Below are 15,952 nucleotides of genomic sequence, written 5' to 3'. Positions count from 1 at the left end.
GAAAACACTTTCTGCTCATTAGCTTCTAAAATGGAAGACAAAAATATGTTCAGTCTGAATATTTGCATTCTAATAAATGAAAGTTTAGAAACAGGTTTTCCCTGTGTTTCTAAACCTTAAATCCTAGTTGAACAAGAATGCAAAACAGATACAGAAATAAATCTAGGAAGGAAATAAAGTAAAAAATAAAATGGGTTTCAGAAGACATTTTTGTGATTAGAAAGGTTGCTCTTTTTATTTTAAGGATTCAGTCGAGTTTGCATACTTAATAAAAATTTTTGCATGAATTAAACTTGTGTTAAAAAATACAACTTTCAGAGTTATATTAGATAATACCGCTGAGTCTTTTAAACATTTATTCCAAGCAAAGAAGCGCGGTGACGTTTCATCTTTGTGCTTCCTGAAAGGGGCGGGGTTTAACGAGCAGGATTTCCTGTCGTGTCATTTGAAAAGAAAGTGACAGTTGTCAAGGAAAATGTGAGTACCTCTGATAAGCGTCGTTTCTCCGAAGTTCTGTTAAATTAAACCAGGTTCCGTGCCGGCCGAACCAGCAAGGCGCCGACGATGTAAACTAGACCTGCTGCAGATTAGTGGCGTGGTGACGGGAGAGTTGTTGTGACGACACGGTAGGAAACCGCGGCGCGTGCAGGCGAACGTATTTCAAAGTGTTTTTGTTTTGAGTTTCTGAACCTTTAATGCCGTAAAGCTACTGGTTAAAACCTTAATTTAATCCATTGAAAGAGTTAGCTTGTCACCTGCACACCTAAATAACGATTTAATGTGAATTAAATCGTCGTTCTTTGACCCTCCTCCCCCAAAATGCAAGGCACCTGATTAAAGCACACCCAAAATTAATCCTACGATGCTCTTGAACCACTTAGAGTGCATGCAAATGTTTGAGGTCTTTGTTTAGGGAACAATTTAAACTTTTAGGCTGAGCAGTCCAATTTATTGAGCCTAAAGCCATGAGCTGGTCTTGCCAGTCTTTCCCAGAAAGCTTTCTCTGCCATGTCTGAGTCCAGTCAACTTGCATTCACCACAGCAATGTCCACAAAGTGATGAAATAATGTCTTGTACCACTTTCTTGTTTTGTGGAGCACTTGGTAGTACCCACTCAGCGCATCCGATACATCCTCTCCTCCCATGCATCTGAAAAATGAAAACAGAAAAGAAAAAACCTAAGGAACAAATTACAGCCAAACATTTTACATGATGCATACCGACTGTAGTTATTTACAGCTGGGGGAACCAGAACATGTGCAAAGTAGAACACAGACGGACATCCCTGGTGTGTCTCCACTGGACAAAATGGGCAAAGTCCTTCTGGATCCCTTTTCTGTTTGTTTTTGATTGTGCCATATGCCCAGATTCTCTTTTCAAGGAGGTCAGTGAAGAGCTGTCTACATACAGCTTGTATCCAGTCCCCAGGATTTGTGCATTCAAAAACGTATGTCCTGTGTCATGAGTTAAGCCTTTATGTCTCCTTTGGGGTCAGTCTTTCCTTCATAAATGAAGTAATCCCAGGTGTAGCCATTACTGGAATCAGCTAAAACATAAGGTCTGAAAATGAGGACTTTTCTATTTTTTAATCTTGAGGATTTTCTGATAGGAGCTAATGAAAATATGGACTTAAAATTAGAATGATGCTTCAGACCTGTATGGAAAACAATAATAGTAAGCCTATTTCAGTAGGCTTACTGAAATAGATAAAGACATAAAAACATACATTTGTAAAGAACACACCAGATTGGAAGACATTTGAAACATCCAATATAAAACTCAAAAACTAAAAATGATAAAACAGAAAAAAAACCCTCAAAACCCAAACTATAAATAAACAGTATTTTGAAGTCTTCATAAACGTCTATCCATGATGAATTGATGAATTGCTCATTGCAGCTGGTTTACTCATCGGGACGTATATTCTAATTTAACGAATGACAGACTGGAACGGTCAGACTTCATTACGAAAGACCTTCAGCGTTAATTTTTAGCCAATTTGTCATACAGCATGTGACCTATGACCTTTCAGGTAACACGTTGATGGCAAGCCAGGCCTGGCTGGAGTTTTCCCTGCGTCGCTCGGGCAGGCTTGGCTTGGAGGTGCTGGAGCGAGCGTCCAGGCGCGATGTTGACTGGACCGGCATCAGAGCATCCCAGACCTCCGCTACTGAGGTGGGAACGCGTTCTTATCGGGTTCCCACTTCTATACCTGCTGTTGGTTTGTGTTCTGTCCATCCACTGTGCGCCTCATCACATCACGTTAAACAAATCCGCTCTCGTTTCATTCTGCACCTTTCAGCGTACCCAGTCGGAGCTTCGTGATGCCTTTGCAAATATCACCTCGTTCATGGCACAGACGAGCCACCACTGCCAGGTCAGGGAGGATCTCTTAACTTTTGTTGTGCATACACTTCAGTGCAATTAATGCAAGTGTTCCTCATGATGTCATGCTACCACATTTTATTGGGATCGTATAGATGTACAGCACCAGTTCTCTTAGTAATCGATTAATCGATTATTCTTAGGCCGGTCGCAATAAGTCAGTTAATTGCACGATTCCTTTTCAATGGACAGTTTTGTTTAGAGAGATTTCATAATTCATTTTGTTGTTTTATTTTGGATATTTAAAATGTCTTTTGTTGGATTGTTAAATGTTCAGATGGATTTAAAGTTTATCCATCTTTGATCATGTGTTCTTGAATTATTATGCCATTACTATTATATTACTTGAAAATGATCTCAACTCAACAATATAATCGGTTTTTTCCCAATAAATTATTTATTAATTTATCGTCCAGCACAATTTGTTACTGTGACAGGGCCCAATTATTCTGACCATTAATCGATTATTCAGATAAGGAAAATTGTCACATTCTGCAGGTTTTTCATTAAGCTACTTTAGCCTTTTCTATACAACTATAGAAACGCACTAAAAGATTGAAATTAACAATTCAGTTCCTTTTAAAAAAATAAAATAAAATCTATTGCTTAAAATTCCTGTAGTGAATTTGAACCGGATGAATATAACATCAAAATGTCAGTTGAGGAGTTTTGGGTAAAACATATTGACAGTTGTTTTTAATTTTATATTTGAAACATATAAATATTAAATCTACCCCTCACCCCAGTCTCTACATTAGCTGACGATTATTTCAACAGTGGATTCATTACGATTATTCGCATTAGTCGCTTTAGCTGTGTACATCTGTTTTCAGCTAACAAACAAACTGAATTTTCTGGTCTTAACATCAAAAGATGTGGAAAAAGTTCAAGGGGTATAAATTACTTTTGAAAGATGCTGTTGAGACTAAAGAACAAAAAGAGACAGTGATTTATTTTAATTTTTTTCTAGAAGTATTATGAGTCTAGCTGCAGGGAGCACAGCGCCGCTGAGAGGGAGCACATGTCCAGGTTCCACATGCGGCCAGGACCTGGGCAGACGACATCTACACAGCCCAGGAGAAAACCTGTGAGACCCAGTAACGATCAGAACGCGTCTGTTTTAATGCAACCAAGAGCTTTCGCTTCAAGCTAAAGCATCTACGTTCTATAGCTAATGCTGAAGTGTTTTATGTATTCCGTAGCGTTTCCCTCAGAGCCCCGTCTTGGCTAGGGATGAAGACTTTTACATCGAGGTGTCACCTGGAATGTACTCCGTCTCTGCCAGTGTCCCAGATTCCCAGCCACAGACTCACCTGGTCAGCATTCAACCTGGAGAGAGCGTCGTCCTCACTTTTAACTTCTGACATCTTGGCCGAGCTGACCTGGCCGTTCTGAACTTCAATAACAGAACTGACCAATGCTAAGGCTACGTGTGTGTGCATGTGTGTGTCCTTCTTGCCTTTTTTAAAGTCGTATGCTTTGCTTTCAAAATGGATTGCTTTTTTAAATCATGGAGAAAAGCCATATTATTGGACATTTTATACTTGGTTATCAGAATTTTACCCAACATTATGCAAATATTTGTGGATTTTATAACCTGCGATGCTACCGCGCTTTATTTTTATTTTTTTTACAATAAAATATTTTTTTTCACAATTTTCTGTGTTTTACCAAGATAACAATCATCCAGCTTATTCTACATTCAGTGACATTTCTTGTAAACCCTTAAAATCTGGGTCTTTTTTATGGCCATAGAAAAACATTTTGTGCCTGATGAAATATTTCAATTTCACCTGATGTTTTTGATTATTATCCTCATTTTTCCAATCGAGACCCCGGTTTTTATAATTAAAATGGGCTAGAACATTTTAATAATATAGAAACAGATCATGCATCACACTAAACGGTAGTGATGTACAAATCCGATATCAATATATGCATCAGTCCCAATATTGGAAAAAGAAAATTCTAGCTCAGGTCTTGGTGACGATGTGCCCCATCAATGAGGGCAGATCTATTCAGTCTAATTCTATGCTTGGGGTTCTGAGTGGCATTATGCTTTATTATTTAATTTGCATTTAGAATTCCTAACATTTTCTGCACCATTTGAAAGGTTTGTCCTTTTATATTTTACATGTTTGACTAAGCTTGTGAAGCTATTGGTGTTTTTAAGCGTCCTGTACTGACAGAGTTATCAAATACATTTGTAATCCAGGAGATTTTTGTTCGTGTTCAAAAAAAAAGAAATGTTTTAAGTCAGTCCAGTACCTTTTCTGTATTGGATCGGTATCGGAAGTGGGAAAAAAGTGGATCGGTGCAGCCTTACTAAACGGATATAATCACATACTCCTCCACATATCAATAATTATTTTCCACCTACAGACTTATGATACAGAAAAGCTCAGTTTTTATTTCATTTGACTAAAACACAAGCCTCTGTAGATTATGTTTGTGACGGTACAACAACAAAAAAGTTTTTGCTAGTATGACTCCCAAACAACCAGCTGGCAAGTTGGTATCGTGTAAGTTAATGAGCAGGTGTCTTTTTTTTTATTTTTTTATCCCTGAATTATAGTGATTAGTAAAAATGAAGCGAAATCTCTAATCTTTACTATTTTGAACAACAGCTAATAGAAATGGGCCTCTGGGTCACATCATATTTATGTTTATAAGGAAACAGTATTTTTTAACCAATAAAGTTAAGCTAGTCAATTTTAAAGAGTAAATATTTTAAATTGCATCACTTGCTTTTACAGGAATTGTTAGGGATGCAATTAACTGGTGAAACAAATTTTATTCTGAACCAATTAACATCTTTTTCCTCCATCTGAATCCGTTTATCAGTGTGAGATCACGCTGCTGCAATAAAAGAGTAAACTTAATATCTTTTCACACATTTATACCATTATCACGTAAGGATAAGAGTGGCTTTGCCAGCAGAGAAGGACTGGCGCTGTGCAGGTGGTCGAGGCTTGAAGCTGGCCGTTCCAAAAACATCTCTGATGTTCATGTTTTTTGCGTTGGCGTCAGGAAGCGACTGAAACAGGGAGCTGTGGTTTGGTGAGCTGCTGATCTGTGGGACAGCGAGGCTGGAGCGTTGTGACGTCGTCCTGTTCACTTCACTTCCTGGGAATAAAGATACATGTAATATTTTAATATGTAGCTTTCCACAACTCAATGTTATTTTGTGTAAATGTGTAATCTCAAATACAACAAGCAGTTGAAAGCAGAGGCTTACAAAAGACACCCTTCTTTCACTACTTGAAGTTAGATCAAATTAGGATTACCAAAATTATTTCTAATTGCTAAATCCCACAATAATGAGAGAAATAATGTCAGAGATTTGTTTTTATTAATGTATTCAAAATCTGAAATTTACATACAGAATAATTACTCTCTTAAGAACAATGAGGGGAAGCCCAGATGATAATGGAAACTTCTGATAGGTTGACTGTCACATTGAGTTGATTGGAGGATCACCTGGAACTCGCTACTTTCTGGTTTGACATGAAAAGAAATCAGCCAAGATGTCAGGAAGAGAATCGTGGCGCTCCATCAGTCTGGTTCATCTGATGCTTGAAGGCGCCTCGTTCAAACAAGTATACAGAAGTACAGACATGATGACAACGTCATCCGTCATACCGCTCAGGGAGGAGACGGGCTCTGTTCCACAGAGACAGACAGACAGACAGACGCCTTTTGGTCCCAAATGTGGAAAAAGACACCAGAATTAAAGTCAAGGACTTTGTGAAGACCAATGGCTTTGGTAGCAAAGGCATTGCTACCAAAATACTGAGGAAATGTATCCAAACCCTACATGTAAAGACATTAATAAATCATTATCGGACATACTCCTTCTCTCGTTGCGGAATTTAGCAAACAGAAAAACAGAAAAACAGTCACTCTGACTGGCCTAAAAACAAGAGAAGTATAGACTGATTTAACTTCAGTGCAAGAAAACTTCTAGTTTCAATTGTAGCCGTTAGTGATGAGCTAATACTAATGAAGCAGCTTTTATTCAGATGCATTGGTAGGGCCAGATTTCAACATCAAACAGTGTCTGTTTCTTACCTGGTTGTTTGTGCTGAGGTTCTGGTCCAGTTCTCCTCCAGTACCTCCAAGGAGGACGCTGTCGTTTGCTCCAAAGCTTTGCTTCGGGGGAGTTTGAAGTGTTTTCTTCTATGGTTGGCAATGTCGATGGTGGGGACGGTGTCTCAGAGTGTCCATTCCTGACAAATTCATCCGTGTTAAAGTGACCCGACTCTTCCAGGCCGCACCTACAGCTGGTGGAAACCACGCAGGGCAGCTGGGTGTGTGTGGACTGGCAGCAGTGCGTGTAAGGCCTCCGGATAGGGCATGGAGACTTGCTGCAGACCTGGCTGCTGCATCGTCCAAAAGCTGGAGCTGGGATCTGGAGCTGCCTCACAAGTCTGAAATAATGATATAATGAAACTGGCAAAACCAGGCTGTCAGGAACCAGAGACACAGAGCTGTTCCACATCAGCACCTGGAAGTCAGCCACGACATCGGCTGCAGGAAAAAAAACAAAGCAAATTGACGTCCTAGGATGACCACATTGCTTCTTCACCACATTTCCATTTCACAGTTATTGTTTTTGCTTTTTTCTAACCTGTTCTTATGTGAAAAATTTTATTTCTGGACATTATTGTGTAATTACTTGAGTAGAAACTGTCTGAAAGAAAAGCAATCCATCTAGAAGAACAGATAAGAAACTAGAAGGATGTATGCTGTTTTAAAGTACCTCTGTGAGATGCGACTGCCACCACTCGACCCGGACCGTATCTCCTCAGATCTGATTCCCATGGCGACAGGACAAAATCCCCAGGTACCAGCCGGTGGTTATGACCTCTGCTGTCCACGACCAGGTCGAGTGAGCAAACCAGTTCACGCTGGGAGGAGGCAGTGCCAAAACCAGCACTGCCTCCATGGTCAAACTCAACTACCCAAAGTCCCTTGCTGCCCTGAGTTTGCATGTGGGAAGAAAATTTCAATCAAAATATAAACCCAGTAGACTTGAGACTTCTACAACAGGTTGAAGAATTAGAAATATTTTATTATGTTGCCACTGTTTTGCAAGAAATGGGGTTAGGGTTAACATTCTTACATCTGCCAGAACATTTGGCTAGAAACTTGGTATAGGAAGATATAAAGAGCTTTGCATTTATAATTCTAACTACAAACTTTAAACTTGACCTATACACACTCCCTCTTAATTCATTTCCTATGGAACTTACGCGATGAGCGACATTAGCTCGGGCTTCTCTAAACCTAGCAACCAGCGAAATTCGCACGTGAAAGTTCGAATTATAATTAATATACACAGACGTGAGCACGTCTGTGTATATTAGCTGAACATATACGGAGTTGAACATTTTTCCACTTTAGAGTCGCTATGAAGGCTTATTCGAGCCATTGTAGATAGAAAACGGAAGGAGTAAGTTTCCACCAAAAATAAACTAAAACATTTTTTATTTCAGAAATTTTCTAGAAAAAACTTTGACATTTCTTTGCTGTCAAAGTCGAAAATGTTCGACATTTGAAATTCAGAAAATACTGAAAAGTCATTTTTTTAAATTTATTTTTACTTTTATTATTGTTGCCTTATTATTCAAATACTAGCACGAGTCCACCTGAACTTCCTGGATCACAGAGCCGGGGTAGAAAAGGCCGTCCGCCTGTCTCCTGGCCAACACCGTGTGGCCTGGGAAGAACTCCGACCCGGCCACCGCTGGACCACACAGCATATAGAATTCACAGAAGCAGTTTCAGTGGTGTAATCATTCCGGAAGAGGACTTCTTTATTCATTTGCGTTTTGTACCAACAAAAAAACTTCCCCACCTTCTCTAAATTGCCCTCCAAATCAAACATGATCAGGTAGCAGCTCCCTCTGTTGGCCTGGCTCAGACACAGCAGGTAGTCTCTGGTGGACCTCTCCAGCCCTCTGCTGGGTCCCTGAAGGTAGAAAACATTTACGGGCCTGCAGGTCGCCAGGGCTGACAGGAATCTGAGTAAGAGCCCCGGCTGCTCCGGGAGGTCGGTGCAGAGCAGGTGAACGGCGTGGCACGCCGGGTCAGAGAGAGCCGCTTTCAAGGCAGCGAGTAGGTGTCTGCTGGGGCTGCAGCTGATGGAGTGAACCCAGGGAAGAGCTGTGAACACGGTGTTGGGAAGACAAGGAAGCATGTGCAAGGACCAGCAGTGCACCTGGAAAGGATAAAAACAAAGGAACTAACTGATATATTATATAGAACAAGTGGAAATCAAAGGATATCTTGGGGATCCTTGTGGTAATGCAACATACAACCTCCAGTGGTTTTAGCGTAATTCACACAGGTGTGTCACCAGATACTAAATACTTACATACGCAATATAAAATGACACATAACCTTTTATTACTGACAATAAATCAAACTAAACTTTTTATGTTTCAGGTCAGTTGTAGCTTGGGTATTGCCTTCCTATGCAATTCCGCTCATTCTCATCTTACTTCAGTGCTTTCTGGGCTTTCTCGCATTGAGTTTGATTCCTCCGGTAGAATCTAATCCTGGTCAATCAGCAAATACAAGAAGTGGTGAAAGATGATGTTGATTTTCTGCTCTGTTTTAGAATTATAGCCTTCCTTTAGTTTTAGCAGAGTGTATTTCGGCTCGGCACTTCTTTCTTTGGATGGCTGTTTACAGCGCAGGCATTTTCTGGTAAGCTTCAAAGCATCAAACTGGTGCATTACATACGCCAAACATTAGCGATTGGGCAAAATGTAAAACTTTTAAGAGTCAGCACAATCGATAACCAACATGTTTTATATTTACTAAATACCAGATTGAGCGAAATCAACTGAGATTTTTTTTCTTTCTTTAAGTCAGAAGTTTACATACATTTTCTTAATGTTTGGTAGAACTGCCTTACAGTATGACTGGGTCATAGGTTCAGCGTATCCTTCCACAAGCTTTCCACAATAGTTTGTTGGAACAAACTGGAGTAACTCAGTTAGGCTTGTAGAATGCCTTTTCACCTTTTCAACTCTGCCCAAAGACTTTCTATGGCACCAAGATGAGGGTTTTGTGATGGTCACACCAAAATATTGACTTTGTTCTCCTTAAGTCAGTTAGTAATTAATTTGGCATTATGCTTAGAGTTAATGTTCATTTGGAAGACCCATATTTGCCAAAATATTCCCAGCTTTTGTCTTCAATTTTTGCTTCAATATATATATATATATATATATAAAGTACTTTACTCGTGATGCTATATTGTGAAGTGCACCAGTCCCTCCTTCAGCAAAACGTCACATGCTAACTTCAGAGTTGGAATGGCGTTTACATGTCTTTTACCCTTCACACTCTTTCCTCCAAATGTAACAGTGTTCACCATGACAACCTTCAGTTTTAGTTTCATCCAACCATGGGTCATGTCACAAATACTAAGCCCTTCATTGGGAAGTACATTTACAAATTGCAATCTTTCTTTTTCATGTTACTTTGAGAATAATGGAACAACGTGTAACCTTCTGACATGGAAGTGTACGGCACTATTGTACAGATGTATCCACTCAGAACATCAAAACACATAATCTAGCAGCATCATTCCATGTTTTTTCTAGATTTTTAGTGTATCCTCACCATGTTTGAGAATCTGACTATGACAGGGAGTCTGCCAGAGAAGCTTTGGCCAGCAGAGTCTGGATGAGCAGGCGTTTCACTGATCCCAGGACAGCTCTTGCCCTCTCAGAGACGTCCAGAACGTAAGTGACGTTGCATCCCGGGTTGCCAGTAAGCACCTGGACCAGATCGGTCTCTAACTTGATTTTGTCCATGTCAATCTATCAAGTTGAAATGGAACAAAACTTATTAAATCTGAAAAAAATAAACAAAAAAAACCAAACAAGACTACCCTAGAAAGTACTTTGCCCAAGCTTGTGTTGTTTCCAATCAGACTGCAGGTTCATCTCTCTGTTGACGCTGGTTTCCTTGGAGAACTTCCCGGTATTGGCTGTTCACTCGTCAGTCAGCAGACAGGGGTGTGTTACCAAACTATACTGCCATGTTAGGTTCACCATGGTAACCAATCCAACACGCAGTGGAGTAACCCATGCTGGAGCTTTTGCACCTCTGTAAAGTTTCAGCATTACTCCTTAGAAGTGTAACATTTACAGACTGATGTTTTCAAGAGTATTTCTGTTAATTATGGTGATTTTCTGCTTTCAATCAATAAAAGCTCAACAATTAAGATTAAAGTATTACATAAAAACCAATGAAAAGTATTTTTAATATGTAAAAATGGGCTTAATTAAAGGTATTTTTATCCATTTTTATATCACAAACAAACCTCATTGGAACACATATTCTAAATTATTGTAAAACATTTCTTTAAAAAGAATTCACACAAAAACATAGAAAATCTGGTATAGATTTATTTTGACTTGATCCTTACTGTACTTTGGCTGCAGCCATGTGTTACAGCATACCTTTTGTAAAGATTAGTAGGTAGTGAACACAATACAAATACAACCTAGACCTAGAAAAAATACTTTACCACATTATAAAATATAAAAGATTTACAGTCGTGATCAAAAGTCTTCAGATTGACAGAAATCCCTCATTTCCCCACAAACATTTCTACTTCTGCTTATAAAGTGCATTGATTCTTCATTCCTTTGAAGACCGATCAGGTGAGATGAAGTAAATTTCTTTTTCATGTCCTCAAAAGGTTAAATAGTTTGTGTTTGAAACTGAAGTCACATTGCTTGTTTGTGCGTAGAATCTTGGCCAATAATGTTAATTCTGAATTCATTTTTTCACTACTTTTAAGAAGCCCAGTGTTTTTCTGACAATTCATAAAATGCTTATTGTTGAACCAAAGTTCACTTAATGTTTGACTTAATGTCAGAACATTAAGTAGAAACCCAACCCATCTCGCAGCAATAAAGCTGCAGATGTTGAGAAAAACAATATGTCTGTCAGTCACAATAATTTTAATCACAATTGTCTACCTAATCTGTACGCAACACATTGTGCTAAGTAATAAACAATGACTATAGAACACTGGTTTTGACAAAAGAGAAGAAAAAACCCACCTATTTATATAACACAAGGTATAAATCACATCTGCATAAGAATTACAAAAACAACATCACTACACCTTCTTGTATCTGCCAGCATTGAACACACAGTAGGGAACAACTTGTACAAGACACACATCAGGCCAACCCAAGAGCCAGAGCTACATAACATGTGCTTCATGTGCAAACGGTAGTGTCTTTATGAAATTATCTGTCTCTTCTTCACAATAAATAAACAGCAAAGTGGGAGTGAGTCCTTTATGCCACTTAAAGTTCTTGGTAGTGACACCGGGCTGTTGAAGTTGACAAGAGCGTAGATAGGGTGTATACTTTGACATTGTTCCAGAAGGTGTTATTAGCATTTGTTTGGGTGCTAGTATTTAAGTTTGACAGCAACTTTACTAAATACCCAACTTTACTTTTTCCTGTTTTACCAGGAAAAACTCAATAAAAGTCCTCCAATGCTGATTATGTACCTTTAGTGGCCATATTGTTGTCATCAAACTATATAAGTACTGCTTTTTCATGTGCATGTGTGTCTGTGTTGAGCCAGGAAGATCAATAATCCAGGACACTGCAAGAAAAGGACAAGTACATAAAATGTAGCTATGATTTGCAGCAAGTTTGTTTCTCTTGCTTTATTACTACATTTTTATTTACCTATAAATAAAAACAAACTCAACAAACTAAAGTGTATGAACTGAGTTTTGATGAAAACTCAGTTAAAACGTTTTCGTTTTGTCAGTTTAAAAATCTACTTTTCTCTTCTATAAGGAAATACAACTATATCCAACAACTAGTTGAATTGTGCGCTGTGGATTTTGAGAGCTATTGCAGTCATTCATCTGTTCACAGTAACTGTAAATATGAACAGATTGAGTTCAGAAGTCTGTTACGAGTCTTGGCAAAAACAACGAAGACATAAAATGTCAGTCTGACCTTTCACTTGGTGGCTTTTTAACAAATTCAACTTGCTCCCTTGTGGTAGTCCCGAACACCAACATCTGCTTATCAGTATCAATTACGCACTGCAACACAGATCACAGTACACGTAAGAAAATATGTCATAACAATGATTTATGTGCATTAATTCATTGAATTGACTTGTACCATTGAGTGTTATACCAACAGCACTAGAGCGATGATTATCAAGAGCAAGTAGTGATTCACCTTGAATGATTTTAAAGTCTTGCTGCCCAGAGACAAGAGTGGCTTGGTGCTCTCTGAAAATATATATGAGTAGACAACAATTTTATGACAAACACTATTATGTTTTCACTTTTCACTACATTGTTCTTTTCCTCACCCACTATAAAGAAGGAAGACATTATTCGAAGCCCTCCAATGTTCAGGCTGAGCTCCCTGATGCATCCGTCACTGCAAAGTCTACGTTGAAACGGAAACCCATCTGGGTCCATTTTGTTCTCCTCGACAAGCACTTTCAGTCTTCGGAAGGAAGAAAATGTATGCAAGTGTTTTAACTTGTTCCTTGATGACAATGGGTTTTTTTAATTCTACTCACCCTAAGCTATCCACAGTTGATGAAGACATCAGATTCATGCTACAGCCTGTGTCAATCAGCACTGGGACTTCCTGTCCGAAACACTGTAACAAGGACAAGAAGGCGGCTAGAGGGAGGAAAATAATCACTGCAGCAACAGGAGCAGAAAAAGGTCAACAGTTAATACGTATAATAATGAAAATAGGATTCGTTTATGCTACGATCACAGGCAAAAGGGTTCATACCCCTGGAACTTTTCCTCATTTTGTCTCGTTGCAACTACAAACTTCAAGGTATTTTATTGGGGTGGGCGATGAACTCCTGTCCATCACAAAGCAACACAAAAGACACACACACACACACACACACACACACACACACACACACACACACACACACACACACACACACACACACACACAAATTCATACCTACAGGCAATTTCAAGTTACTGGTTAATCAACCAGTCATGTTTTTTGAACTGTACCAGGAAGCCAGAGTACCCGGAGAGAACCCTCCATCCAGACCTCATGCATTAAGACCCCATGCTGGGATTCAAACTCAGAACCTTTCCAACTGGTCCACTGTGCAGCCCACGGTCCATTGTGGTTTTCCTTCATTTTCCTTCCACTACGTGTTTGGACACCTTAAATCCCAATAAAATCCCTTCAACATTTTGCTAAGTGACAAAATGTCAGGGAAAAATGCTAAAGGAGTGTGAATAGTTGCATTCTTTTAAAGATTCAGTTCAGACTCCACACACTTTACAGGCCACATAGATCAGGTCTTCTTCTGCCTCTTCCGTGTTGTCGTTTGAAAACCGCCAACAGCTCGGCTGCCGCCCTCTGCTGTTCGGGGTCACCCCCTGTGTGTCGATCCTGCCCTGGGACAGCTTGGCCTCCAGCAGCCTCTTCTGGAGAATGTTGTGCGGCTGCTGCACCAGAAACAAATCCCAGCTCAAATTCAAATAAATCGCAATATTAGAAATGTTAAAAAAAAAAGTGTCTCTTTAGCTTATTGTTACGTTGAAAAGACTTCAGAGAGTGTTGGCTAAAATAACATACACCCATATAGCCTAACTAAAAATAGTTTTGCCATGTAGATTAGGCAAAAAATAATCTACATTATTTTTAATACTCTACATCATTTTTGCCATAATAATGTAATTATTACATTATTATCAGACTGATTACGTAACAACCCTAAATGTATACGAACAACAATAATCAGTCAGTTGTGATGAATATTGCAGTCATTGTAAGGTGCTCCGTATAACCAGAGGCCTGTAAAAAGACGCTCACTCCCTGCTTGGATGTCCCGAGTTTCTTCAGTCCATCCAAAGGCAGCAGGTCGGCTGAATCTCTGTGCAGGAACTGGATGGCTTGTTTCAGCCTCCTCTGCTGCCTCAGCGCCGCGGCATCCAGGACCTCCGAGCTGCTCCGGTTCTCCGCCCGCATCCCGGTAAACATGACGGTGGAGGAGGCTGCGCGTGAGCGCCGAGCGCGAGGCAGCACGCAGCTGTGTTTGTTTGTGCGCGGCGCGCGAGCTCTTCCTGCCCCTTCTCCTCCCGCCTGTGGCCGAGCCGAGGAAAACCCCGAGGCACTACGTCGTCTCGTCCAGGAGGAGGGGGGAGGACCTCCATCGTGAGGGCGACCCAGGCGGTGAAGTCAGACTGTGTGAGATATGATTTCTGCTCCGAAACTTCGAAATAAATCGTACAACACCGCATATTTTTACTTTGTAATTCATGCTGCGTCAAAAACAAACAAAACACAGATAGCATTATGTGAACTTGACTTTTTTTAAACTTTACATTATATAATGTTATAATGTTATTTTCTCATCAAAACATCCTTGAAGTGTTGCTTTGGTTCTTTTTTGCATGTTTGAGAAATCCTTTAATCTCCCATGGCAACCATTCAGCTGTGCAAAACGTCTTGGTGGACCTTGGAGGATGAAGCCCCTCCTCAGAGCCACAGTTTCAGGCTTCCAAACTTCTGCATCCCATAGCAACCCTCTCCTTCTGGTCCCCCACTCAGCTCCTTCAGACTAGCCAGCAGTAATTAGCAAACGCCTGGTGGAACTGCATAAGAGCTACTTCTCAGTGTAAAAACATTGCTAAATGGTTAACAGAGGAGCGCTTTTGTAATATTTCCTACTTTATGAAGTATCACAACTCTTCCTGGAGTAACATTTCCAGGTATTCTAATCAGTGTAAGTTCACCAAATTAAGAACAAATATGTTTTAACCACAATTCTGGAACAAACTATCTTGAAGCTGCTTTTTATTTCTAACATGCAAAAAAAGCTGTACTTTCTCAGGTCAAACCCTTTGTAGAAGACCAAACCATCATGGTTTTTTTAGTGTAGTTTAAAATTCAAAATCTGCTTTAGTAAGAGATTTTAGTGACATGTTATAGCAAAGGATTCTGGTGAATATGTTCTTATTCCGCTTGGCTAGTCCGCTGATTTTGACACAGTGGACAACAATATTTTATTATATAGTTTACAGCTCCAACTGGTTTTCAGTGGTACCTCATTAAAATGGTTTAGGTTTTATCTGTTAAGACAGAACCGTCTTTAAGAAGAGATCATTTTGAATCTTCCTCTGCTCTTCTATTTTATGGAGTTCCACAGGGTTCAGTCCTTAGTCCCCTGCTCTTTTCCCTTTATTTGCTTCCTTTGGCTTCAATACTTAGAAAACATGGGATCTACTTTCATTGTTATGCAGATGACAGTCAGATATACATGCTGGAGCCCTTTTTGATTAAGCCACTACAGTTGTCTAGAAGACATTAAAGCCTGGATGGCCGTAAGCTTCTTAAATTTCAATGACAAAACAACAGACGTGATGGTGTTTTTCTTGTAAGCCATCCACTGATATTGGACCCATTGTCACTTAAAGCAGATAGTTTCCAGTTGCTATAGTTCCCAAATTACTGAACAATTTCCCATTGCATTAAAGAAGTGCCCCTTTATTGTTCTCTTT

At 39.6% G+C, this 15,952-nt stretch overlaps 3 protein-coding genes across 7 annotated transcripts; 1 reads left to right on the top strand and 2 right to left on the bottom strand.

Annotated features, from left to right (window-relative positions):
- Positions 1–361: 361 nt before the first annotated feature.
- Positions 362–3,809, top strand: akip1 (A kinase (PRKA) interacting protein 1). Of its 2 annotated transcripts, none has more exons than XM_008410830.3 (5): positions 362–477; positions 2,033–2,175; positions 2,303–2,377; positions 3,356–3,472; positions 3,588–3,809. In XM_008410830.3, the coding sequence occupies exons 2-5, from the start codon at positions 2,044–2,046 to the stop codon at positions 3,747–3,749; spliced, it is 486 nt and encodes a 161-aa protein (XP_008409052.1). In that variant the 5' UTR covers positions 362–477; positions 2,033–2,043; the 3' UTR covers positions 3,750–3,809. The 2 variants fall into 2 exon arrangements, with proteins under 2 accessions (XP_008409052.1, XP_008409051.1); XM_008410829.2 differs by lacking the exon at positions 362–477 and adding an exon at positions 484–626.
- A 1,458-nt stretch (positions 3,810–5,267) lies between these two features.
- c6h11orf16 (chromosome 6 C11orf16 homolog) lies at positions 5,268–8,173 on the bottom strand. Of its 2 annotated transcripts, XR_014087797.1 has the most exons (5): positions 8,037–8,173; positions 7,148–7,367; positions 6,457–6,915; positions 5,866–6,048; positions 5,268–5,511 (listed from the first exon to the last, which is right to left on the bottom strand). XR_014087797.1 is itself a non-coding variant. In XM_081607719.1 (4 exons), the coding sequence occupies exons 1-4, from the start codon at positions 8,148–8,150 to the stop codon at positions 5,294–5,296; spliced, it is 1,011 nt and encodes a 336-aa protein (XP_081463845.1). In that variant the 5' UTR covers positions 8,151–8,173; the 3' UTR covers positions 5,268–5,293. The 2 variants fall into 2 exon arrangements, 1 of the variants encoding a protein (XP_081463845.1); XM_081607719.1 differs by lacking the exon at positions 5,866–6,048.
- A 66-nt stretch (positions 8,174–8,239) lies between these two features.
- lg6h11orf16 (linkage group 6 C11orf16 homolog) lies at positions 8,240–14,672 on the bottom strand. Of its 3 annotated transcripts, none has more exons than XR_014087798.1 (9): positions 14,265–14,672; positions 13,727–13,894; positions 12,985–13,067; positions 12,769–12,908; positions 12,633–12,685; positions 12,402–12,490; positions 10,307–10,512; positions 10,024–10,223; positions 8,240–8,608 (listed from the first exon to the last, which is right to left on the bottom strand). XR_014087798.1 is itself a non-coding variant. In XM_008410831.3 (7 exons), the coding sequence occupies exons 1-7, from the start codon at positions 14,430–14,432 to the stop codon at positions 12,021–12,023; spliced, it is 720 nt and encodes a 239-aa protein (XP_008409053.1). In that variant the 5' UTR covers positions 14,433–14,655; the 3' UTR covers positions 10,797–12,020. The 3 variants fall into 3 exon arrangements, 1 of the variants encoding a protein (XP_008409053.1); XR_001776739.2 differs by having other exon boundaries at positions 13,727–13,897; positions 14,265–14,665; XM_008410831.3 differs by lacking the exons at positions 8,240–8,608; positions 10,024–10,223; positions 10,307–10,512 and adding an exon at positions 10,797–12,036 and having other exon boundaries at positions 13,727–13,897; positions 14,265–14,655.
- Between the last annotated feature and the right edge of the window lie 1,280 nt (positions 14,673–15,952).

Source organism: Poecilia reticulata, chromosome 6 (genome assembly GCF_904066995.2).
Source record: "Poecilia reticulata chromosome 6, P_reticulata-male-v2, whole genome shotgun sequence".
Lineage (NCBI taxonomy): Eukaryota > Metazoa > Chordata > Actinopteri > Cyprinodontiformes > Poeciliidae > Poecilia > Poecilia reticulata.
Note: the sequence above shows the minus strand (reverse complement) of the source record. Positions and strands in the feature narration are given on the sequence as shown.

Bases quoted from the DNA above. Each gene is read 5' to 3' on its own strand.
- akip1 (XM_008410830.3), top strand. From the start codon at position 2,044: ATGGCAAGCCAGGCCTGGCTGGAGTTTTCCCTGCGTCGCTCGGGCAGG. The intron at 2,176-2,302 runs GTGGGAACGCGT...TGCACCTTTCAG, and splicing joins CCCAGACCTCCGCTACTGAG to CGTACCCAGTCGGAGCTTCG. The intron at 3,473-3,587 runs GTGAGACCCAGT...TGTATTCCGTAG, and splicing joins CACAGCCCAGGAGAAAACCT to CGTTTCCCTCAGAGCCCCGT.
- lg6h11orf16 (XM_008410831.3), bottom strand. From the start codon at position 14,432: ATGTTTACCGGGATGCGGGCGGAGAACCGGAGCAGCTCGGAGGTCCTG. The intron at 12,686-12,768 runs GTGAGGAAAAGA...ATATATTTTCAG, and splicing joins GTCTTCCTTCTTTATAGTGG to AGAGCACCAAGCCACTCTTG. The intron at 12,491-12,632 runs GTGAATCACTAC...TCTGTGTTGCAG, and splicing joins AGACTTTAAAATCATTCAAG to TGCGTAATTGATACTGATAA.
- c6h11orf16 (XM_081607719.1), bottom strand. From the start codon at position 8,150: ATGCTGTGTGGTCCAGCGGTGGCCGGGTCGGAGTTCTTCCCAGGCCAC. The intron at 7,368-8,036 runs GTGGACTCGTGC...ATGCAAACTCAG, and splicing joins CTGTGATCCAGGAAGTTCAG to GGCAGCAAGGGACTTTGGGT. The intron at 5,512-6,456 runs GTAAGAAACAGA...CTTTATTCCCAG, and splicing joins ACCTCAGCACAAACAACCAG to GAAGTGAAGTGAACAGGACG.